This window comes from Embiotoca jacksoni, unplaced genomic scaffold, assembly GCF_022577435.1.
Source record: "Embiotoca jacksoni isolate LCO1_2020_lvr unplaced genomic scaffold, fEmbJac1.0.p SCAF_20, whole genome shotgun sequence".
Taxonomy (NCBI): Eukaryota; Metazoa; Chordata; class Actinopteri; family Embiotocidae; genus Embiotoca; species Embiotoca jacksoni.
This window is the reverse complement of record NW_027185341.1, coordinates 1,474,413-1,499,317: the sequence shown is the minus strand read 5'-3', so window position 1 is coordinate 1,499,317 and position 24,905 is coordinate 1,474,413. Positions and strand designations below refer to the sequence as shown.

Here is a 24,905-nt window from a genome sequence, read left to right as displayed (position 1 = left end):
TAATTATTTTCTGGGTTGTTGCATCAATAATTGCCACCTTAGCTAAAATAATCTGTTTTTAGGAGATGAAGATGGCAGCAAGCTGTGCCTTAAAGGCCAGCCAAACCATTCAACCCACTTCCTGATGAATTTCTTTGTAGCGGCATGCCAAACAGAAGCACTGATATGCCAGGACGACGGAGGGAGAACGTATCCTGATGTCAGACGTACCGCCGATGAGCATGGTGCAGATGGAGAAGATCTTCTCAGAATCGGTGTTGGCACAGACATTGCCGAAGCCCACACTGGTCAGGCTGCTGAGGGTGAAGTAGAGGGCAGCGATGTAGGAGCTGCGCACTGTCGGGCCGCCCACTGTGTTGTTAATGTAAGGCGTATCCAGACGTTTGCCCAGCTCATGTAGCCACCCTGAAAGAGGAGGAAGGGAGAAAAAGTTCTGGTTCTTGTTGTGTCTATTTGTCTTGTCAGCGCAGAACCATAGGGGGCAGTGGCGATGTATTGTCTTGGAGAAACAAAAGTGTGTTTGGGGTCTGCATGTGTGTGTTTGTGTGTCTCAGGAGTTGTCAGCAGGCTGGCATGTTGGTGCAGGACATGACAGTTTTAGATTGGTTCCCTCCAGGGATAAATAAGGCCCGGTCTTAATTAGCAGGTATGACCTACAGGCAAAAGCATGCATAATCCTGCAGTAACACACATTTAGAAACACAAACAACACACGTTTCATGGCTGACTGGACTGGATGTTTAATTTTTCTGCACCCAACAGTATGCTATCATTTTGTAGATGCTGTCTATGGCTGTTAAAATCCTATAAAGTCTGTTAATCTAATAGAAACCTAAACGTGTTTATATTCTTTGCTCTGACACGGACAGCTGTATAATATATATCTAATATATAATAAGACAAGTTCTCAGATATATCTGAGATCATTTAAAGAGTATAAAAGCCTGTTTATTTTTGATAATGGGTTATTATCGGTCTCTTTTCTGAAACAGTGACAGAGAAGACGGTAATTTTTTATATCAGCTTTTGAACTGGTTTCAGACAGTTCTAATTAGAGCAGCAGTGTTTGTTCACCACCAACTCACCACAGAACAGAGCTAGACACCTTAATAGGTGAGCCAGCACTATTTATAGCTCAGAGGGGACAAAACAAATGTCTAGTGGCTGTGCAGTTGATGGTCTTTGTTGGAAATTGTGCAGGAAACAAATGACCTATTGTAACTGAATCAAGTCTGCATAGGCTGCGTCTAAGTTACGAAAAGAGTGGTTTAATATAATATTTTCTCATGAGAAGGAGCATGAAGTACAATGAAAAAAATATGACAGTGAAAATCAGTTCAAACTTCATTCATCCTTTACAGAGAAAGGAATCATTATTGCCTCGTCCTTGCTGGATAAAACACCAAACCTGACTTATATAAATCAACCAGACTCACCGATGTCCCAGGTGTCGTTGGTCTGCATCTCCGTGCGTCCAATCATGTACCAGATGCAAGCCATCCAGTGTGCCAGCAGGGCAAACACAGACATGAGTAAGGTCAGCACCATGGCACTGTACTGAGAGTAGCGGTCCAGCTTCTGCAGCAGACGAAGGAGGCGCAGCAGACGGACAGTCTTAAACAGGTGGACCAAAGAGGTCTGAACAGGAAAGAGGAAAATATGGAGGGCAGAGTAACAGAGGAAAAGAGAGAAAGTCATTTCATCCACCTTTTTATATCTAAAAACACACATTTCACTACTAATATACACAGCTGATATGCAGCTTTGTAGCTGCACAAAGCTGAATATCCCAGCTTGGAAAAGCAGCTACTTATTGAAATACAAATACATATGTTGTGTAAAATTCACAATTGAAGGTGTACCTGTCATACAGGTATGCTGTGGAAAACCAGGTACTGTGTTTTCAAAGGCAACGTATCTCTGAGTAAACTGGTGTATATGTAGTATATTAAGACAAGTCATCAGGTCATGTGAATACTCACAGAGGGCAATGGAAGAAAAACAAAAAAAAGACAAGGCTGAGTTTATTAATGTGCAGTTGTACTCACCACAGTGATATTGAAGAGATAAAGCAGGTCAATAGGCAGGGCAGCCACCAGGTCCACAAAGAACCAAGTAGTGGCGTAGTGAATGCAGATAGCTCGTGCTTCATACACCACCTGGCCTGACTGGCTCACATAGGTGGTGCGAAAGTTCAGGATAATGTCTGCAAATACAAATAATATGATAATAAAAAAATATTTTTCCCAATGATTTAAAGACATTTCAGGGCAAATTGGTGTTTATTTGGATAATCCAGTCATATGCTGCACTATACTCAATATTTCTACATTATGTTAAAGGAAAAGTAAATAAGAAGCTAAAACTATAGACCAACCGATGGGAGAGAGAAAAAAAACCCAGCAGGAATATATTATAGTTTTAATGCTTCTATGTGGGTCAGGGAGTGTGCCAGACAGATCATCAACATGTCTGAATGTGACATGTTGTGATACACGTGTGAGTCCATTGTAGCAAAACCTCCTCTGAAATCCAAGCTGTTGATATTAGCTGAGGTGATGGCTCAATACTCAAAACAAATTCCAGGTATGAGAAGTTAAAAGAAGGTAAGAAGGTATTCTAAAGTAAATTAGGAAAAGATTAGTGTTCACATGCATAAAAAAACAAAAATCATCAAATCTAAAAACTAATTATTTATAATATACTTGATACTATACTTAATTAATATAACATATTCCCTAAGAGTTTTCTGCGAACACGCTTCATTTTAAGTGTCTTAATATGCAACAATAATTAATGTGGCTTCAAAAGAGAAATGTGAATTACAATAGTAACCAAGTAAATGAGCTGTCAGAAACACAAGGCTCTTTGTGCCATACAGAGGGCTCAGCAATCTGACATAAAACCTTTGCTCATCTACACTTTGGGAGCATGTTGAAGTTCAGTCAACTCAATTCCTCCCTTGGCTGCTTTCCTTTGGAGGTTTATGAACAAGGAGGAGCCCCTCAAGAGAGACCCAGGCCATCCTAAGGGGACTCTAAAGTCCAGGTTGCCTGGAAGGAAGGGAAGCAACTAGGGAAAAGGATGCCTAAGTTGTTCTTGTTTCCATGTTGCCAAGGGTGGCAAAAAAAATGGACAGACGTTGGAGGAAAATCTTACGTCACCACATAAAAAAATATGTTTAAAACCCCACAATATTATCGTTATTTATCTATATTACATATAAACTACATATCAACACAAATCTGTGCCTGACCCACAAAAAAATAAACGTATCTTTCGAAGTGACTTCTTTCAAAACTCACCAATGATAAAAAGCAATTCCACTGCGATGTCACTGATGAATGTGGAGCGGGCAGCTGTGACGATGTCATCGTGTGACGTGAAGCTGATGCTGTAGGGCACGGTGACGGCCACGTAGAAGGTAGCCAGCAGGATGAGCCAGTCCCAGAGGGCCTTTGACACGCTGTAGTGAAGCAGGATGAAGCGTGACTTGTGCACTGCTGCCACTTTGTACTCGGGTATCGAAGGCTTGTCGACCATGCTCTGTGTGAGAACAGGTAAAGTGTTGAGAGTCAGAAACAACCTTTAATATCTCTGGTGAAAAGGACAATAGCGTTAAAGTCTAAAAATAACATTCTCTTGAATTTTAAGCTGATAGATGCTGTATACAAAACACACAAAGTACACTAGAGAAGCTGCATAAATGAATAACTTGATAACCAGATGGTCACGAGGTAGAGTGCTCTGAAAATATATAATAATCAGATGGACATTGCAGTGCCTAGATTTTGCAGAAACAGACTAAATAAATGTCAACAGCCTCTCGTGCACTGACCGCTGTTTATTCTCCATGTTAGGCAACTCAAGTGAAACAAATATGGTAATGCTGCTGGTTATCTCGTCTTGACAGCCTGCTATAGACAGTGATAAGTCTTTGCAATGGCTGTGCAATGTGTGAGATGAAACTGTGGTCAGTGAGGGGGAAACTTATTACCTACAATGAATTTCACACATGACTTGACTTCACCTCTCTAAATGCCTGTAGTATTTTAAGTCTCAGGTGCCGGTTGTGCTATAATAAGGAGACAAGAGGAATCTCAACATTGGCCATCCAGTGAAATGTATGCTTATTCATTACACTCCTCTCATTTATTTTTATTGAGAAAATCCAATTGGAAAAAGTGTGAATTGGAATGGATTTGATCGTGAGTCCATTCGTGACATAATGAGTCTGCAGCTCTCCAAATGGGGCCGTGCACTCACCACATAATGGCTTTAACCACATTTATGAGAAAGGAGGAGAAAGCTATTACCTTTGACAGTGGTGAGAGGGAAACAGGGAGGAGAGATAAATGAGCAGTAATCCATCTAAAAACAACGTGGACACTTCACAAACAGGTGAGCCCAGAATCAAGAGTCTCGTTAATGAAGTCTTAACCTGAGATTTCCCTGAATGGGCTTTGAAGCTGCCCATTTGAAACTCGACTGCCTCTGTTTCAACCTTTTTTTGAGCTTCCAAAAGTAGAGAAATTCGAGAGATAACACAGGAAAGGAAGGATTTTCACATTGTTCCCAGTGAAACAACTTTCAAATGTCGATTGATTATTGCTGTTTGACACTGGTCAGTGGGTTTTCATGGTTTCTGGTCATTTATAACCACAGTGGAAAATTCAGAAGAAAACCTTGGTGACTATCATCATCAGCTGTGGGCACTTTAATGACAGTCCAAGCAATGTCAGCAAAGGCTGGACTGTTTTTTTTTTTTTCTTTCTTTTTTTTTTAATTTGCCTTACATCAGAGGTCGTGACGCCCACCCGACCTTCGGCACTCGAGGCGGCCAGCCGAACGCATCCGGATGATTAGAAAAGAAAAGCTTAGCACTGCTGTCACACAGCTACAGCTAGTCCTCACACTTCATTAACTCAAGTTGTAGCCAAGAGCTCACTGTCCAAACTACACCTCCCAGTATGCTTTGGGCTTTGCTGTTGATAAAAGACAGTCCTTGATTTGGATGGAAGATCCACATGGCGTACCATGTGAGTCAAGCAGCAACCACTCCCCCCCGCGCCCTCAAGTGCAAAGTCTAGAGAAGAAGTGAACAAACTTTTCAGAACCACTTCCCACTGAAGATTCCAACAATTTTTTTCATTGAAATTAAATTCCGTGATTTAACCTTGCAACACCTTCAGAAAGGCTAAATAACAACAACATAAAGCTGCGGTTTCAAAATCAAAGAATCATTTACATGTGTTGCTAGAAGTGGCGCCACTCAGAGGCTCAACCACCGACTCGTCCTCAGCACTGCAAGGTTTGTCTGACCTGTCAAGTGCAGCGTTGTCACGCGCCGCATTGTCACGTGCCACCCGACTGTTTTTGTGGATCTTGTAGCTGTTTCAAACATTTCATAAACAGGCCTGTCGTTACACTTAAAATATTTACAAAGTTACTTCTAAAATGTAGAAGTGCATGAATTCTGCCTATATTTGGCCTCAGCAACATCCCTCTTTAGTGTCCATCAGGAGTCTGCAAACATAGAGGAGCTCCACTTTACTTGGTTCTGCTTTCCCATGTGAGTATACAAGAACAAAATACTGTGGGCCATAGAGAAACTCTGAAAATATATTTGAATTCAGCATAAAAAAAAATACACGAGAGGTTTGTTTTTCTTTTTAGCTTTGGACAAAATCTTCTGTTGACCAGCATAATAATAAGAAAAAAATAACATAGCTGAGGGAGAAAAACAATGTGAACGCTCAGTTCATGGACACAAACTACACACTCTTGTGTTTCATAGTCAGCCAAAGAAGTATCTTTTAGCACAAGTTAAAACGCATCTCGACTGCACTGCTTTTTTTCTCTTTATGTAAAATGAGGTAATAGTGGTGTGCCCCTGGGGAAATGGAGGAGCACAAAATCATGTCAGAGTTACTTTGTCAGCGTGCTTCGGCGTGGTTACAATGGCTGAGACACTCACGGGTTGACAGCATCAATAAACAACAACTCAGCTGCGGTGATTTGGTAAGGAGCCTTCAGAGAAAGAAAAAAACACGTTTCTGAGGAGGAGATGTCGTGTGCGGTAGATCACACAATAAGTGTTCATCTATTTCCATTTGTGACTCGACCGTGTACAATACAGTTTAAGCTCTGTTTTTATTCATATTTTCTCTTTTGTTGAGCAGCAGTAACAAAGTAATTTCCCCGCTTGTGTGATTCAGATTCATCAGGTGTGTGACCTGCATAGTCCAAAACAAAGGCATGCAAAGATTTCCATTTCTAAACTGTGTATTTCAAATTACTGACACTTTAAGCAGCTACTTCCTACCACTTCTTCTTCTGTTTATGTTTTTATGGCTCTGGTCCTACTTAAAGATCTATAAGTGTGTCTATATGTTGTCAATCAAAGGCATACAGTCGCTCCCCTCTTTCCTTTCTCGCCTGGCTGGCCACTGGGCCACAAATAGCTCGGTGTGGAGGCAGACAACCTCATTGTTAGCTAACTGCTGTTGAGACACAGACAACGAAGATGGAAAATAGAATAAGAAAAATATATTAATTGTGGTGGATTGTTTACTTTAGTGAAAGTAGCAACACTACAATGTGAAAATATTCGATACTACATAACTCTGCGAGTGAAAGTCCTGCAAGATATTAAAAGTATCATCAGAAATAAAGTATCAAGAGTAAAAGTACTCATTATGCAGAAAGATCTTGGTTATTGACAATGCTGCATTATTGCCCTTACAGAAAAAACATGTTTCCCAGGTTTTCTACATGGGGCACATGTGATCACATGTGTGGGAAAATATGTGGAATCTACACGGGCTTCACACATTACACCATGACAATGTTCCAAAACCACGTTTCTCATGGGCAAAACATATGGTTTCACATTTGCACAATCACATGTGAAATTCATATGATTTTTCTGTTGCGGTGTAAAAAGAGGAGTAAAAAGAACAGTGTCTCCCTCGAAACTACAGCTCAGTAACAGTATGAATTTACGGAAAGGAAGTCCTCGGGTTAATTGCGAATACTTTAAAATTGTCTTTATGGCACACTAAATTAAACGCTTGGATTTTAGTTCAATGTTTGGGCTGCAATAGCAAAGAAAAAGGAAGCAGACAAGATAATTTATGTTGAAGAAAATGGGGAAGGAGTGACAGCGCGAAGAGACAGCATGATCCAGAGGGATGAAGCCAAAAAGAGATGGGGTTAGAGTGACAGATGGAGAGGGAGAGACGACGTAGTAAACGCAGCAGATAGAAACAGAGAGAATAATGGAGAGATAAACATGGAGGGAAGATGAGAGATAAAGAGACAGGACTTAGCTGAGCGTCAAAGCTGCCGGTATTTTCTGTCAGTTTTCTTAAATAAAAACCAAGTTAATGAATTCCACTTAGTTGGATAATTTTCCTGCAGGGATAGTACCACACAACAGTGGGTATGGTGATTTTGGAGACAGTGATTGTGATCATGCTGTGTTTACTGGTCTGTTGATGTTGTTACTTTTCATACCTGCCTACTTTCTCTTTCCTAAAATGGGATTTTCTTTTATGTCAAATCGTGAGTTATTGATTGTTTCCCTGTAACTGTTCTGTCCCCTGTGAAGATGCTCTTGGCACGGTCTGCCGAGAAAAAGAAAGCCTCAGAGGGATTTGATGAAACACTAAACAATGGTTATTCTGGTGGTAGAGGAGGATCGGGGCAACAATGGAGTTTAGGGAAAAGTGTGAAACTGCAGAAGTGTATGTGTGTGTGTGAAAAGGAGAGGAGTTGACAGCACATTAACTCAGCTCAATTTCATATTCCATCTTGCATTTTGCGTGTGAGTGAAAGAAAAGTGGTGTAAAAATACAGTCTCATGCTGCGAGTGCTGACAGAAAGTCTGAATGGTGAATACTGTGCCTCTATTTCTGAGTGTGTTGATGTTTTGTGGATGTTTTCCTTGCTCTCTGCAGAGGGCGAGCCATCATTTGCGGTCTGTATGGATGAATGTGTGAATGTTTCTTTGAAAGTGCGTGTGTGCGTGCGTGCGCGTGTGCGTGTGTGTGTGTGTGTGTGTGTGTGTGTGTGTGTGTGTGTGTGTGTGTGTGTGTGCACTTTGAGAACAGATGTGTGTACGGTCTGCGCCTGCATGGTGTCAGTGAATACTGCCATCTGTAAGTAGGTGGGATTGTGAAGCAGGGCAGCAGGAGGCTCGGCAGACAGGGGGGAGGTGCAGCACGCTGATTCACACGAAGCACCTGCAGGTCGGGTCTGAAAGCAGCAGCTTTTGATTCCGGGAGTGTTAACAGGATGCAGGTCAGCTGCATACAGCAGAGGATTTAGCACTTCCTTTTCAGAAAAACCTTGTAACTGCACTTATGGTGCTTTTTTTGATTTGAAGTGAGCGCAAACATGCTTATTTTAGAAACCACAAGGTGACCTCTTCTAACTGCTTGTTTTGTCTGACAAACACCTTAAGACCCAAAGTAATCTATGTTACAACTGCATAATGAAAATTAAAAGCAGCAAATCTTCACATTTAAAAAAAGACTATGATCGACATGGCTGGATTAAATTATTTAAACAAGCAAGTTATCAGAATTGATGGTAAGTCAGTCTACGTCTCGATTCATCAACTCTAGTGTCTTCACAGCAAGATGTAAATGTCATGTCTTTTGGGTCCATAAAATATAGTGTATAGATAACTTTATTTTAGAATTGTTGAATTTCTGTCTGTAATGTTGTTCACGTGCCTTGAAATAACTTGTGTTGTAATTTGGTGCTATATAAATTGAATTGAATTGAAATCAAATCAAATCACTTCCTGTACAGAAAAATCAAAAATTTCACGTGCAAAAACTAATGTGATCACATGTGACCATATGTGATTGTGCATATGTGAAATATGTATTTTGCCCATGGGAAACATGTAGTTTAACATGTGTTTCATGTGGAAAACATGGGAAACTCATGTGTTTTTTCTGGAAGGGTTCTTTTATTCATTCTTGATATAAGAAAAATATATGTTATTATGACTTTCTCACCTTCTTCTTTTCTTTTTCTGTCTGTTCGAAATTGTTATGAGTCTTTAATATATCTGGGGTTGGACATCAGATTTGAGCAGTCGTGGGAAAATGACAGCATGTTTGAATAATAAGAGTGAAGTTCCCAAAAGGAAATGTTCACGTCAGATTCTCATTAGACTTTTGCAGGATTTAGCACAACATGTATGAATACTGAAGGAGCTCAACATTCAGTGTCAGACAAGGGGCATACCATTAAAATGGTAGAGGCACTTAGAAAAATAGTGCTATTCACTAGTAGAGCGACTAAAATGTCACTGGACTACTCAGTTTCTCTGCTAAAATGAATAAGTGCTTCATGCACTTAATAGGTGAATGAATCTCTCTAAAAACACACACCAGCCTGTTTCTGTTTTTCGCTTGTCATTCTCAAACGCTATCTTCCTGAATCGGTCGCATACACGTCTCACAGGTTTTCAACCTTTTTTTGAAAAGGTTGTTTACCCCTGAAAAGTTCTGCAATGCTCGTAGCCCCTAGAGATGAAACCACACGTTGTGAAGGACAGGTTTGAGAGCAGACTCGGTTGGTAGCTGAGCCTCTGCGGGGGGAAGGAGCGGGATTATCTCGAAATGATGCTCCGCCTGGGAAAAATTGCTCCCATTTGTATCCGAGGGCAACACTGGAGCTTGTTTTCATGAATATAATTGCTTGGAGTGAGGCACGACTTTTTTATTCAGGGCCTTTGTTATGCAGAAATACGACAAGTGGAAACGAAACAGACCACAGCTACAGCTTGTTTCACAGACACATGAACACACTCGACAGACAGATGAAGGCAGTTGCACGAGCAAAATAATACACTTCTCTGATAAGGGCTGACAAATATTTGAAATCCATGTGGCATAAGCCGCTCTCATCCTACTCCATACCTTATACAACGAGTTATTCTCATATACCAGTACATGATAGTGAAGCAGCAGCCTTATTTGAACCCAAGAGTAAAGGTAATTTATGGGAACATGCTGTTGACATAATGACCTTTAACCCTGAGCTCCTACAGGTGAGGTGTTGGCATGTCCACACAGTAGAAAAAAAGGTGATGATGACGATGGAGCCAACTTCCTCTTATGATCAATAACACCTCACCTGTGCCTCCAAGCAACCTCCGCTCTCAGGATGACTTTGCTATTTTTCCATTTAAATCCAGCAAACAACTATGTGGATGGAAAATAAATGCTCCATAAGCAAGTTTAGGATCATTGAGGAGTTTTAAAACAGCAAAGCCAAGCGAGGACTTTTTTTTTTTTTTAATCGAGAAAAGCCACACTCTGGAAATCTGGGTCAAGACTTTCTCATATTGTCTTCCTAAAAACTCATCTTTTAGATGTCAACATTAATCATTTAAACTCTGGATTGAGGGTGCCACATGTCTGAGTAGTTATTGACTGTTTATTTTTGTAGAGATCATTTCAGGGAACACAAAAAAAAAAAAAAAAAAAATCCATCACAACCAATCAAGTATGCGTAGTAAAGGTATGCTCACTCTGCTGAGGTTGACCTCTCTTTTGCCTCCTCTGGAGAACTGGCTGGTCAGATGGTACAACATGGTGCGCCCGCGCCTCCGGGCCTCACTGAAGTGAGAACTGTTCTTCCTCCTCTGCCTCTTGTCATCTGAAACTGACACAATCACTCAGATCAGCGCCTGTCAATTAGATCACAATAAATTTGGTGGGAGAATGTTGTGTAATTGTATGTAATGCCTGAAGGTTCAGAATTTAAACCGAATACATTTTCCTGTTTTAGTGACACAAGTAAGACCGAAAAAAAAAAAAAAAAAACCACAACCACTGACATGTACTTGACTTTCATTGGATGCATTATAACAAAACGACAGTCTGTTACCCCTGGCATAGTGCTTAATATTTGTGACAGTCTGTGTTCAGGTTCCACCTGAAGACACGCCGCTGCCCAAATCAAACTCCCCGTTGGAAAACATTGTCTGAGTGCAGTGAACGAATGCCAGCCCAAAACAGAACTGCCTGCTCGGATGTGACAGTGATGAACACGAGCGCACAGAGAAAATGAAAGCAGGGTGCTGGAGGATGGCCAGCTCGTAAATCATGTTCAAAGTAAGCAAATAATGGGAGGGTGTTTTTGTGTGCGTGCGTGAAAAGAGGGCTTGTAGCTTACCGTCCTTCTTGCTATTGTGGTGGGCCTTTCCGTAGGTGTCGGTGATGTCCTTGAATGAGAAGAGGTAGAGAACCATTTCGCCCTTCTCATTCTTTATGGGCACGATGTCTAAAAGACACCAGAAGGCCACGCCTAGAACAAAACCAGAAATGTTCATTTCGTGCTGTTTTCTTTTCCTCCTAATATGAAGATTCAAGGCAGATCGCCGAGAGATATATCCAGTGTGAATGCACGGGGAGGCCATTTACAAATATTTGAATGGGGGAGCATAGTTTTAAAATTGGGTGGCATTTGAAAAGCCGTTGTTCTTGTCGGTAATAAACATTATTAACAGTTATAGTGTTTATTCAGTGCAACAAATGACTTTGACACGAGCCATATGAGAGGCATCCACCTCTTTTATATAGAAAGAAAACATGCAGGTTGAAAAACGTCAATAGTCCTTTTTCACGTTTTTGTGGTCATTTTGTGTTCATCTCTTTAGTTGTATATTTTTATTTTTGTTTCTTTGTGGTTGTGTCGTCTTCTCTGGGTGTTTTGTGTCTGTTTGCGCTTCTTCTGATGCTCATGGTGTGTCGTTATGGTTCACTTTGGTCATTTTCCATCTTATTATCGTCTTTTTGCATCTCTTTTGAACGTTTTGTGTCTCTTTGGTCATGTATTTGTCCTTGTGTGTTTTTTTTTTTGCATCACGTTGTGGTTGATTTCTGATGTTTTTATTATAATAAGAAATCTTGTAAATTCCAAACTGCCACAAAAATAGATCCTGGGTCATCCTAGTCCTGGGGCTGTCAAATGGCAATCCGATTCCAGCAGGAGGTCATGCCACCCCTGGCCACCCCTCTGGCCTCGCCCCTGTGAATGTTTCTCTTCAATGCCCGTTTTTCATGCCAAGCACTGTGATTTCACACATCATGTCAACTTTCGCCATGTCTGAACCGTGGATGCTTGTCAAGTACAGAACAGCCTGTCTAAAAATATACCTCAAATTAGATGTGGATCATGTTCTGGAGGATCGTGCACAAAGATAAAGAGCAAATCAGAGGGGTTGGATGTAACAAGTCAGGCAGGAGAGGAGACCTCACCATAACCCAGAATGCTCATTAGCAACTGCAGAAACCGCACTCTGCTACCAAACACACGTTTCACATCTCCTATAGTGTCCCTGATGTGCTTGTGTGTGTTCGGAAAAGACAAGAAAAGAGTGGAATAAATCAGTGTAGATGGTGGTGTTTTAAAACAATGTGAGGAAAGCTATTTGTGTGTGTTCGTATTTGCAAGCAGCACAAACTAAAGATTACTGTGTTTGCTTAATGACAGACTTCATCATTAATGAACATCTGCCACTGAGAGTCTAGCTTTCATGGCTCCTTTAAATTATTTTTGGGCATATTAAAAATAACTCGTGCTTACTCCTTGTTGGTCCTAGTGGTATTCCCTTACTAGCAGTTACTCTACTGTGGAAAAACAAGAAGATTAGAAGTAAATGCATATAGCTACAGTACACATTTGGTAATCCATCAGCATAATTAACGGTTGACACACTCTGAGGCTGCAGGTTTTGGGTCTTTGTTGAAAGAACATAATCCTGTGTGTCAATCAGAGAGGCTTAAACAGTGTTACATGTTCTACTCTCATGCACATGTTTTCAGACCGATACTTTGCCACAGGGATTAGCCAGAAGTTCGTAATGAAGTAGTTAAATTAAGTATGTAGTTAGTATGTGCTGTACTTTTTCCTGCATTAAGAAAGTATGATTAGCTTGCATGTTTGGGTTAAACACCTTGCAGCACCTTTTGTAATTACAGTGAACAAATCACAAATATCAATTATCTGCTGATTCTCACTTTCATCTATTCAGATTTTTTTGTGTCAATAGTAATTAACACTGAGTACTCTTCAACAAAGCATGTATTGCACTAATGAACTGTTGTGTATAAAATTCTGACATAATAACTCAACCAGAATATTTAGTTCGCATCTAAAATAGGAGCAAAAAAAGAACTCAAACTTTAAATGTCATCTCCAAAATGTGAGAAAACTTTGATCAGACTGCTGATAACAATCGAATAAACGAGTTGAATAAACTACACAGACAATGAAAGAAATGCTAACTGCCCCACAACCTTTTGGATTTTAAAGGAGCAGACTATGTGCTGGGACCTGCATGTTATGAATAAACATCCTTTCCCTCCTCTTTGCTATGCACCCACCGTTCTTCTTGTAGAAGTGGACCTCGGCCTGGTACTCCTCTCGGCCCTCCAGAGCTTTCTCCATCTGCTGGGCCACATGCTCGCTGGTGTCGGCCCCATACAGGAAGTGGCAGCTGCAGTTCTTCTGCATGACCTCAGTCCTCGTGAAGCCCGTCAGTTCACAGAAGCCGTCTGAGCAGTAGACGATGGGGTAGCCGCGGTGGCCCTGGGCATTACCCAATAGGAAATTACTGTCTGTGAGGGGGACAAGAAATGGAGAAAAAAAAAAAAAAGGTGTTTGATTTTTTTTTTGAGACACTTTTGAGAAAAGAAAAACTGTGTGAGCACCAGTAACAAGTAAAGAGAGGTCGGTTGCATCATGCTGTAATCTGACGTTTGGTAAATAATCTGTTATTTGCACTAGAATCAAAGCCTTTTTAGCTTTTTGAACTTATGTCAAATCTTTTCAAAGTTTCCAATTTCAAAGTAGACACGAATCAAACTTTGGTGAGGACTCAAACTCGGGCTAAATTAATTTCCCCAGGCCATCACCCTCAGATCTCTTATGCTGCTGGTGGTGGTCAGGATTGCTGTGGGCAGTTGAAAGAATTTGCGTCCCAAGCTGCAGGCGGTAAGATATAAAACAGCTGACTGGGCTATGACGAGAGCACAAAGGTTCGTGATTGATTTGCCCACAAGTCTAGGCTCACTTAATTGGATGACGTGAACCCAGATAGGACGTGACCCGTGACTTTAAAAAAAACTGACAGGATTGTAGAGCGGTGCAGGAAAATGAGCCGGCGGTATACAAATATAAACGTGAAATATGAGCGATAGAAATGAGGCGCAAGCTTAAGATGGTCTTAAGCCACACTCCATTTCATCTTCACAGAGTAATGTGATTGCTTTAGTTCCTTCATCTGTTCTTTGCATTTTTATGTCGAGGTAGTGATATCGTGCTGTGTTTATAAAACTGTGGGTGGGGAAATGTAATGCATCTCTGTAAACTGACAGACATCCAGAGGAGCCGGATGTCTAAGTGTAAAATATAAAATCTAGTGTGCATGTGGATCATATGATGCGGGTATTGCACTCGACTCGCTGTTCATTCAGCACTGAAACAGCTTCGCTTTCCCTCTTTTCTGACCCTGCTTCCAGCACCACGGCCAGCTCCTCTTCACTCTGTGCTGTTTTCTTGCTGTATCTCGTTTAGTTGTATCTGCGGGAAACAAACACGCACAGCACCAGCTCTCTGTTCTGGGATCGCAGTATCTCCAGGCTGCAGCGCTCACAGATTCTACATTTGTTCTGCGTACCTACATGTATTCATCTTGGAGACGGGCAGAGTTTGACGTCACGTGTTGTCTCGATTGCTAGAAGCATGTGACCTTGATGAGCTACAGCAGGCTTCTTGCTGCTGTGTGGCTTCATTGTTAGACAAACATTTTGGCACTTGGCAAACATTCTGTCTCCCAGAATAACACGCGGAAAGAGCTTTGGAATACAACAGATTGTAACCCATGCCTGTTGATCTCCGTAGCATTTTAAAATACAACACTCAGTAGAGCTAAAAAGAGATCAAAATTCACATTATTTGGTGAAAAATAACTAAATAACAGCCTGCAGCTCGATGAATTACCAGATACAGTAACTGCTTCATAATAGATTTGCAGAGGCGCAAGTAACTGAAAGACTGTGATCCTGTAACTCTCATTGTTTGGGTTTAATTTATAATTTTCCTATTTCAAAAGTTTTGACGTAAATTGAAGATTTATTTTTCACTTTTTGCCATTTGTTCAACCTTTCCTGCTTTTTTACTAAGTATGAATCTTAATTCAAATATAATGCCATCAGCCTGTTAAAAATCGAAGGCTATTGGTTATTGTCACAATCACCGCGATAAAGATCATCAAAATAATTAGTACCTGGGGGCGTAATTTTCATCTTAAACATAAAAAATGCCATCATGTTGTTTTATCAAACTACAATTTAGCTCTATTTATGGCAGAAGTAAATAATGGGCTACAGCTTCCCTTGGTTTGACAATAACTGTAAAGATGGATTAAAGAGCTCCACGCTTATCCATGCATTGGATTAGGTGTAGTTACATTTTTACAGTAATAATTCTGAAGGTTTTCATTGAACTCACTTTTGCCAAATGAGGTAACACAATAGGGACTGAGCCTGTGGCCCACTGATCAAAGCCCTTACAACGTCTGTGGGGACGTTCCTGGGAAAAATCAAAAGCGGTTGACGATGCGTTTTCCACAAGCGAGCGGGGGATCTGACTCGATCTGAACGGGAACCCGACGATACTATGCCCCGCCCACCTGTAGCGGAAACCTGACTGCACCATAGGCCTGTCAGTCAAACAGACATGCCTCCAAAAATAAGGCTTTTTGATGCCTAATATCTAATTAATGACTGGATTTCTTTTTTTTCAGATGGACCGCCAGAAAACTAATATGAAGGAGTGACTTAAGTGAATAACATCTCTAAGACTTTTGGAAAATTTGTGTTGACTTTTTATTGAATGACAAAATTTGAATGGGAGTCTATGGAGCCAGAGCCCTTTTGAAGCTAACTCCTACTGGTCCACGGTGTTATTGCAGTTTAAGGCACTTCCGCACCGGCCTCATTTTTCAGACCCGCAAGATCCGTCCACTTATACATATGTCTGCTATTTTTGTGACGCAGTTTCCATCACCCAGCAGTGTTTTTTTTGCACCAGGGGGGGAACGTGGCGCTAACGCAGCAGTCTCGCTCTTCAATGGCCAACTGATTGACGTCACGTAGGCGACACTGTTCGGATCCATTATCGCCTGCAGTTCTGCGAAAGGGAACAACATTAACATCTTCGTGATTATAACTGGGGATCAAACTTTACTGTAAAATGATTTACTTCTCTCTGCTGCTTAATTCAAAACATCAAACTCCAGATTTTCTAAATGCCAAGCAGCGAGGCAACACAGACAGGCAGACCGCTCCTGATTCCACAGAGAGGAAGCCTAAGAAGGAGGAGTATTAAACAGCTGCTCCTGCGCTTTCCACAATCTAGTTCTTTAATTGCCCAGACTAAGCAGAAAGCAGTCTATAGGGGACGTCTTTTCTGAGCGGTGACAACCTTTCTTGGGTGTGCAGTGAGCAGCAACTAAACTGTCACGGTGGAATTATAGAAAGAGACAGGCATTAGTCTGATCCATCAACAGGCAGAGGAGGTTTTATGCTATGGCTTGTTACTGTTACTGTTACTGTTCCCCAGACTTCAACAAGGAAATGTAATATTTGTTCTGTAGTCTGCTGCAGAGATTTGTGAGCGTGCCTTTGTTGCAGAGACATAACTGTTAATTTGTATTATATGTGGAGCTTTTTAGCAATTCAACTCTGAAGACAAAGTGCTGTGAAACTCTGCATCTTCCCTTTCACAAAATAAAAAGGACCAAGATGTGCTGAGGAAGCTGTGATCACCTATCCTGTTGGAATAAATAAAAAAAAAATTAAAAAAAAACCTGTCCTCTTTTTCCATGTTCTATAAATTCCTAACATCCAAACTCAGTGAGCCAGCAAGTGTTGGAGGGCAACCACATTCATCCCTGGTTTATGTAATGTTAATTTAAGAATAGGCACATCTCTACTCAGCATCCTTAAATAGGTCCTTTAGGTGGGTCAAGGGCATGTGTAGTCATAAATCACTCTGTAAGGATGTACTGAAACCAATGAGCCGCAAAGGAAAAACTTTCATGCTGTGTTAGCTGCTTTACAGCGCGGATTAGGTTAGTCACTGAAGTTATCAGCATGATAAGCAGAACTTGTATTCAAGCTGGGACATCTGAAAGTCCAAGGTTTTCTTCAAATTCATTAAATCATGTGGAGTATAGCTTTTAGTTTGAGTCAAATTTAATCGAGGGAACATTTTGGATAATATTTCTGGCAAGAGTTAGATGAGGTGTCATGCTGTACAGTAAATATGAGGTTATGTTCATCAGATGATTATCTTATTTTAGCATAAAGACTGATACCGCAGGTTATGTCCTGGACATGTAGATGATACAAATATTTTAAAGAAATATCTTAAGTTCATGTAAGACAACAGAAATATGTATTTAATTATTCTAGAAAGCGGATTTTAATTATTGCTAAAATGATTTTTTTTTTTTTTTTTTTAAATTTATATGCTGTACAATATACAGGGCTCACATATGGGCTAATTGAGATTTCTAATTGTTCTGCTTGTTTGTTTTTTGTTTGAATCTATTAAAGTAATGTTTTCATGTTCGACAATTTATCGAAGAATAAACCAGTTGGATTTAAAACAGTTTTAATCCAACAAGCAATCCAGTGTACTTTATAAACAGTTTTTGTGTGTGTGTGTGTGTGTGTGTGTGTGTGTGCGTGCGTGTGCGCGTGCGTGTGTGACTGTGACAATGCCTCAATTCTTAGGCTCTAATCCTCACAGGGATATTGCTTCGAGTGGCCGCTCAGCTGCACCAGCTTCCTTAATTACACATCTGTGCTGACTCGCTACAGCTGTAATCTGACATGATGGCGCTACATGCTACGGCTAACAACAAGCAGCCCTCGTCGTGTCCATGTCATACAAGTTCCCTTCTGCGTATGAAAGGCAGATGAGGCCCGTGAGGCTCGGCCATTTCCTCAGCAGCCAATTACCACCTATAGTACGGAATTGCATATTGCGGCAGACGGGTGAGGGGGCATGCGGGAGCGGACTCGCAGGGAAAAGGGGCATTGATCTGGCAAAGAGGCAAGAAGGAATATCCTCAATCACATGTAAAATGTCATATTAATAAGACCATTTTCCACACTTCTGGAAGACACACGTACAAGGCAACATCTAGACCAGAAAAACTCCTATTTTTAGCTCGTTTTTGACCAAAAAAAAGTATCTGCGTCGTTTTGATCTGTATTCTGCAAAAGGTAAAAAGAACTGCAGATATGGAGCACCTTTATCCCGAGAACGGTGCAAAGTGCTTCACACCTACTCACGCCGAAATTCACCCACTGATGGAGGCAGAGCTGCCGTGTGAGGTCCAGACCTGCACATTAGAAGCAGATTTATTTCAGGGTTTTGCTCAAGAACACCAACATGCACCAGGTACCTGGGGATTCAACCACCAACCTTACGATTACGGAACAATCACAGTATCATCGGAGGACTTTGCCTATTCCAAATGCATGGGTCAAACTTAGCCATCTGTGAAACTCAATACCACTAGCTTCAAAAGAGGCAGCAAAGGATGCAGCAACAAAAGAGCCCCAGCTATCCTTCGGCTTCTGTCGGCAGTGTTTAGGTCTCTGCAGCTGCCTATTAAGACCTGTTCATCAGCGGGGTAACAATGAGTTCCAATAAGGTTCAATCTGACAGTCCTTCCTGTCTCCCCTTTGGTTCTTTGGTTGCCTCTAAACAGAAAAGTGTTTCGGGAGAAAATAAACCCGGTTCTTATCTTTGCCTGCAGCTGCCCTGTGGTTACGCTGCCCCGCAGGGCGAGTGCTGCTGTCAATGTGAAAACGCTGCTGGGGAGGTCGTGTAAAGGAGCTGGGGGAGGTGGAGATGGTTGCAAAGGACAGGCATGTGTGTTGTAACACCCAACACACACACACACACAGCACAGGGTTTGTGCCAGTCAGCTTGTTGCCTGTGGGACAATAAACATCGGCCATGCTGATGTGCCCCGGTGCAAAATACAACTATGCACTGCAACCTGACCCTGACCTTTGACCTCCGAGGATTTCCCTTCGTAGATCAAAGGACGATCGTCACAAATAGAGAAACATACACACTGTGAAATCAACAGATACGAAGCACCTGAGCCCAGGCACTTGAATACACACACACACACACACACACACACACACACACACACACACACACACACACACACACACACACATACACACTTCCTCAGGGGAAACATGAATGCTGACATCGCTATGAGCCAAATACTGTGCTGTGTGTATCAAAGGTTATTGACTTAACCTGTTCAGACCTTTTGATTACAGTGGGGAGAGAATATAGGCTTCAGATGCGTAATTTTCTCAGTCCTGGAAATGTTAAATTAACATCAACTTAAATTTGCTCTCGGTTTTATAAATGTCATTCTCAAGGTCAAGAACAGTGCAATCGATATTTAGTGTATGAACAGGAACAAAATCTCGATCACAGTCACAAACTGGACAAAGTACCCTGGAAATCCCTAAAAATATGAAAATGTGGAGCATGAAGCTGCACAATTTATAATTATCGCGAGACAGATTTAATGTTTTTAAAAATGAAATAATGTCTTATTTGGCACATCGGAGTATACAGATAATTATGTTTTCACAAAGGCACAGTGTGGACCTGTTTTGCATAATCAGAGTTATTACAGGAGCCTGCGGGAACATAATGAGGAAATAATTGTCTGATGTGAATTGCACTTATTACACAGGGCAGCCGAGGTGAGGACAAAGCTGCAGTGACATAAAATGAAATTTTTTTTTTGGACAAATGACAAATAAATATTATACTTGGCCATTTAGTTGTTGAGGAAAATGTTAAATTTGTGTTAGTGGCAAAAGTATGTGTATCTCTGGGATTAGTTGGTAATTTGAGGGTAAAATTACAGTCAGTTTTCGATCAATGGGATTATAATCGGGTCAGAGCGGGTGCGCTGTTTTAGCTAAAGAACACAGGTCTATCAAAGACTGAGCTTAACCTCACACGGTTGTTTTAAGCGTATAATGGCACAAACAGAGGAGATTTCTGGACCTCTGGAAAAGACCTGTTGCTCATTAGGCTGGAAAAGGTTGCAAAATCTTCTCTACAGAGTTTGGACTCCACCTTTCCACAATCAGACACGTTGTGTTCAAATGGTGGAAGTTCAAGACCATTGCTGCCCTCCCCAGGAGTGTTTGACCAGCAAAGAAGGAAGTACAGAGTAAATTCTAAGCAACTTAAGGCCCGTCTTACATTGGCTACTGTCAATGTTCAGGAGTCCAAAATCAGGAGAACAGCAATGGTCTGCATGGCAGGGTTGCAAGGAGAAAGCCACTGCTCTCCAAAAAGAACATTCCTGCCTGTCTGCAGTTTGCTTAGTAGAAAAGCCAGATGGCTGTTGAACAAGTTGCGCACAAGACGATCAACCAAAGAATGGTTAAAGAAGATATTTTTTTTTCTGAGTGGTCAAGTCGAAGTCCTGACTTTAATCCAATAGAGATGTTGTGAAAGGACCTTAAGCCAGCTGTTCCCCTGTTAAGACGCGCCGACATCTCTGAATTGAAGCTGTTCTCTACAGAGGAATAGACTACAAATGCTCCAAGCTGATGTGAAGGACTGATCAAACTTACCAGAAAGCTTTAGTTGCAATCATTGCCTGTAAATGTCTTCGCATTTTGGGGGTCAGATTTAGGGAAAAGGTAGCATACAAATGTCTGATATAGTGTTAATAACTTCAAATGGCAACAAATTGTTTTTATGAACTGTCAAAAATGAACGATGGTACTCTTGGAGACAGGGACGTGCAGATCATGTTGCCTACATAAGTAATGTGCTGCTGTAATTATTGTTAAAAGCAGTCTCATCAGTTGGAGTGACACATCAGATAAAAGTTGTGACTTCTTGGCTGCTTAGTCAGCAGCTGCCTTTTGTTTTGCTGCTCTAAGAGCACTTTTTTTTTAAAATACATGTTGTGCAATTGTTAAAATACAGTGTTTGGTCTACAGTATGAACATAGGTGTATGTATATTTTGTCATGATAAGATAAAATGCAAGTTAGTCAGTGTATCCAGATTTATAGGTAAAGTCATCAAATCTTGATTAGGAGTTTGACTTCGTATGGAATATTGAACACAGACAGTAATGATTTTCAGCCTCCCAAAATTAATTTGTCTTTTTAAAACTGCAAAATCATACCTGACAGGAACCTGTTTTTGTTTTAGCTTTTAACTCAAGCTGAGAGGCACATTACCATCTGCAAGGGACAGGCACTTAACCGTCATGTTCCACAGAGTGTTTTTCTGTAGCCTGACACTTCAGATTTATTCAAAACATCTGGACAACTTTCAGTTTTAAAGAAGGTTTAACAAAGTATTTAAAAGGGCCCCTCCAGACATGTTTTAAATACTCCTGATGATGATTTAACACAAGAAGGTCGATCGCTTTTCTTGAATTTGCGTACTGTTCTGGACGTTAATTGGCTTCCGAGCTGGTTGTAATTCCGCAAATCATGCTCGTGTGGAAAACGTACATCTTCAGAACATGAATGTGGAAACAGTCATCTACATTATTCTGGTCAGTGAAGTTCAAACATTCAAGTAAAGTAAAAAGAAGCAAAAACACGACAAACACTTTAACAAATACTGTACCTGCAGCCAAACTGGAAAAATGGAAAACTACTTGTAGCAGGTTGCACGCAGTTTGAGGTGAAGGGAGTGTAGCTGCGTGACCCACGATGCCTCTTGCTTTAAGATGAGCCTCGCTGAAACAAGAGACCAGCTGCTTTCTAAACGTCCTTGATTGGAAAGCGAGTTCAAATGTTTTCTCTATAGTGGGCCATCTTTTTCTCAAAGACCAAAGTGTTGAAGCATCCTCCATGCCAAGTGGCGGGACCCTGTCACCCGGGCAACAGGAAGGAAGCTATTTTGAGCTGTAGGCACTGTACCATTCCTCTGGGAGCCACAGCCTTATGGTGGCTCTGAGATTGGCTGGGAAATGGCAAAAACTGGCACGTAGTCGTAAAAACCCGTGTGCTGCTGCAGCCAACACGCTGTTTGTTGTTTTAAATTTACACTACTGTATTATTTAGTCACAAAAATGCAGCAGAAAGAACAAACACTCTGCTATGAAGTGATTTCTATGATTGCTAAAAAATATGAAATAGTTTGCGTATATCTGCTGCAGTGCTGCAATTCAGTGCTGTAGGACTGAAGTACCTAAAAGAGGAGGAGTCCAGTGACACTTCAGCACTCTAAAGAGCACAACATGTTTGTAGATATTAAAAAAAAGAAGCTTGAAGCAACATTTTTGTTGTTGTTGTTTGTTTTTTTGCATTTGAAGCCACTGATAAATGAATATCGCTATTATTCTCTAAGAAAGATGGTGTTACACATTAGAAAAGGCACCGAGCCCAGAAGTGTTTTATCTTCTCTTGCACTACGAAGTCAGAGAGGAGGTTAAACCAGAGAGCAACACTCTGGAGTCAGTGGGGAGTCTGTGTTTGGCTCAAGGACTCTTCAGCAGGGCCAGGAGTAGAAAAAGTATTCAGGTCCTTCATTAAAGTAAAAGTACTAATACCACACTGTGTACTCCAACACAACTAAAAGTCCTGCATTCAAAACCTTACTTAAGTCAATGTATAATCAGCAACATGTAGTTAAAATATGAAAAGTAAATGCCTCCTGTCAGTGATTTACTACAATATACGATGTTTTGTCATAATATTACTGTTGCATTAATGTGCATTTCACTGCTGTAGTTATTTAAGGTTGTGCTTTATATACTGTCGGGTATTTTAATCTACACTAATGCATCATATTCTGTGAGATCATTATATGTTTGTAGCGTAACTTTGAAAAAGTCAACATGCTCAAAATAACAGTCCTGTTTCCAGCTTTAAGTGGATTAAAAAAAAAAAAAATTGTTCAATTAGCTTCAGAAATAAAAAATAAAAAAATGTGCCTCAACTTTTACAGGAATATTTAAACATTCCGCTTATCAGAAAAGTTCAAATTCCAAATGACCAAAATTTGGAGACACATTGTTTTCATTGGCCACAAAGAGTATTGCATTCTGGGTAACCTTTAACTAAAGCTGTCATACAAATGTAGGGGAGTAAAAAGTAAAGATTTGCCTCTGAGGAGTAGTGGAGTAGAACTATAAAGTTGCATAAAATGAAAATCCTCAAGTGAAGTACCTTGAATGTATACTTAAGTACAGTACTTAAGTAAATTTACTACGTGACATCACACCACTGAGCAGGGCAGATGCAACATGGAAGCAATGACCCCTGGTCTTCCAGCTGAACTATACAGTATCCACATCCTCTCTAGATTCAGCGCGTCTAAATGTGTATTTTCAACTGTTAATGTTTAGCTACGAGAACAGTTCCCGATGAGGAATGTGTCAGTGTGCTTTACGATCTCAAGAGATCCTCTATCACCTCATTACGATGTCTACTTCTCAAGTCAAAGCTATGATTGCATCCCCTACATATCAGTTACACAGCAGCGTCACCCATTTCACTGTGTTTATTTCCCCAGGTGGAACTGAGACCCGGCTCCTGGAATCACTGCGAGTCAGCCGCTCACTCAGGCGGCTGCAACTCGCAGAGGGAGGACCGGCTGAATCGACAAGCAAACAAACACAGACATCCCAGCGGCATTTGTTTACAACGGGCCACGGCCTCCCCTGAGGGGGCGCAAGGTACAAAACAAGAGACACAGGCCGAGCAGGAAAGCCAGAGCTGCCTAATGGCTGCACTTCCAAGCTGAATGAGTGAAACAAATGTGAATGATTTGAGAAGGTCGATTTTATGCTCGTGTCTCTCTGTATAAGTGCAAACAAACTTTTCTCCTGCTTTGTTCAGGCAGTGTTGTGATGTTTGTGGTGGCCTGAAAATGGGTGGAACTTGGTCATAGTCAAGTTAAAGCAGACGATGGACAGAAATTCACCTTTGATTCAGGCAGCGGTCTGAAAACAGAGCAGGCTGCAAGTCCTGTGATGACAGCTCTTCACTAATTTATTGACTTTGTGCGTATATTTCCCACATAAGATACAGTAAAGAGCTGATACGAAATGAGGGGGTAAAGATCCTCATAATTGACTCAAACATGGCACTTTGTAATTAAACCTCCAGATCACCAATGTTTGACTCATTTTTAAAGCATAAAACTAAACTGTCTCAAGTCCCTAAACAACTGAGCCTGACAGTGTTTCCATTGTACTCACGGGTGCCATCGAAACGTGTAGCGATGGTGTCCAGAAAGGTGTTCTGTGGGGCCAAAAGCCCCTTCATCACCGGCATCTCGACCCAAATGTGGGACGGCCAACAGCTGGCTGGAGGTCACACCATCCCAAAGGCACGGCAGGTGGCTTCCAGCAGGTCCCAGCAGGTGCAGGAGACTTCGAGGGTGACAGTCCAGAGCCGGTCAAGGGGACACACATTTACAGTAGAAGTGGCCACCTCTCCTCCTCCCCCCCTCCCCCCGAAGCGACGCCTCCCTGGGAACACAATAGTGCAAAATGGAGACGAAAATAGCTCAGCCCAACAGTGCCGGGGCTTGGGTGTAGCCTTGATAAGTGAGAATTTGGACTAGCAGTCAGGAACAGCTGCTCAGTCAGCGAGGAGCGATCAAGTCCAGGTGATGCTGAGATCCAAAGAGCTTCAGATCAGTCAGCCCAGCTGTTGCTTGTCTGCACCTGTCAGTTGGAGAGCCGATTCCATCACGGAGGAAGTTATCCTGTAAGTCCACTGCACTTGACATTTATAAGAGGACCACATAAAGAAGCAAAAAAAA

The 24,905-nt window shown here is 41.3% G+C and overlaps 1 protein-coding gene across 2 annotated transcripts in view; it reads right to left on the bottom strand.

Annotated features, from left to right (window-relative positions):
• kcnh4b (potassium voltage-gated channel, subfamily H (eag-related), member 4b) overlaps positions 1-24,570 on the bottom strand; it is a 37,333-nt gene extending 12,763 nt beyond the window's left edge. The window contains exons 1-8 of one of the 2 annotated variants that reach the window (XM_069155509.1): positions 24,337-24,570; positions 13,416-13,649; positions 11,203-11,334; positions 10,556-10,689; positions 3,306-3,546; positions 2,049-2,206; positions 1,437-1,638; positions 211-405 (exon numbers count right to left, since the gene is read on the bottom strand). In XM_069155509.1, the coding sequence (XP_069011610.1) occupies positions 211-405; positions 1,437-1,638; positions 2,049-2,206; positions 3,306-3,546; positions 10,556-10,689; positions 11,203-11,334; positions 13,416-13,649; positions 24,337-24,412 (1,372 nt within the window). In that variant the 5' untranslated portion in view covers positions 24,413-24,570. The remainder of the gene's footprint in view (positions 1-210; positions 406-1,436; positions 1,639-2,048; positions 2,207-3,305; positions 3,547-10,555; positions 10,690-11,202; positions 11,335-13,415; positions 13,650-24,336) is intronic. The other variant, XM_069155510.1, reaches the window with a different exon arrangement.
• Between the last annotated feature and the right edge of the window lie 335 nt (positions 24,571-24,905).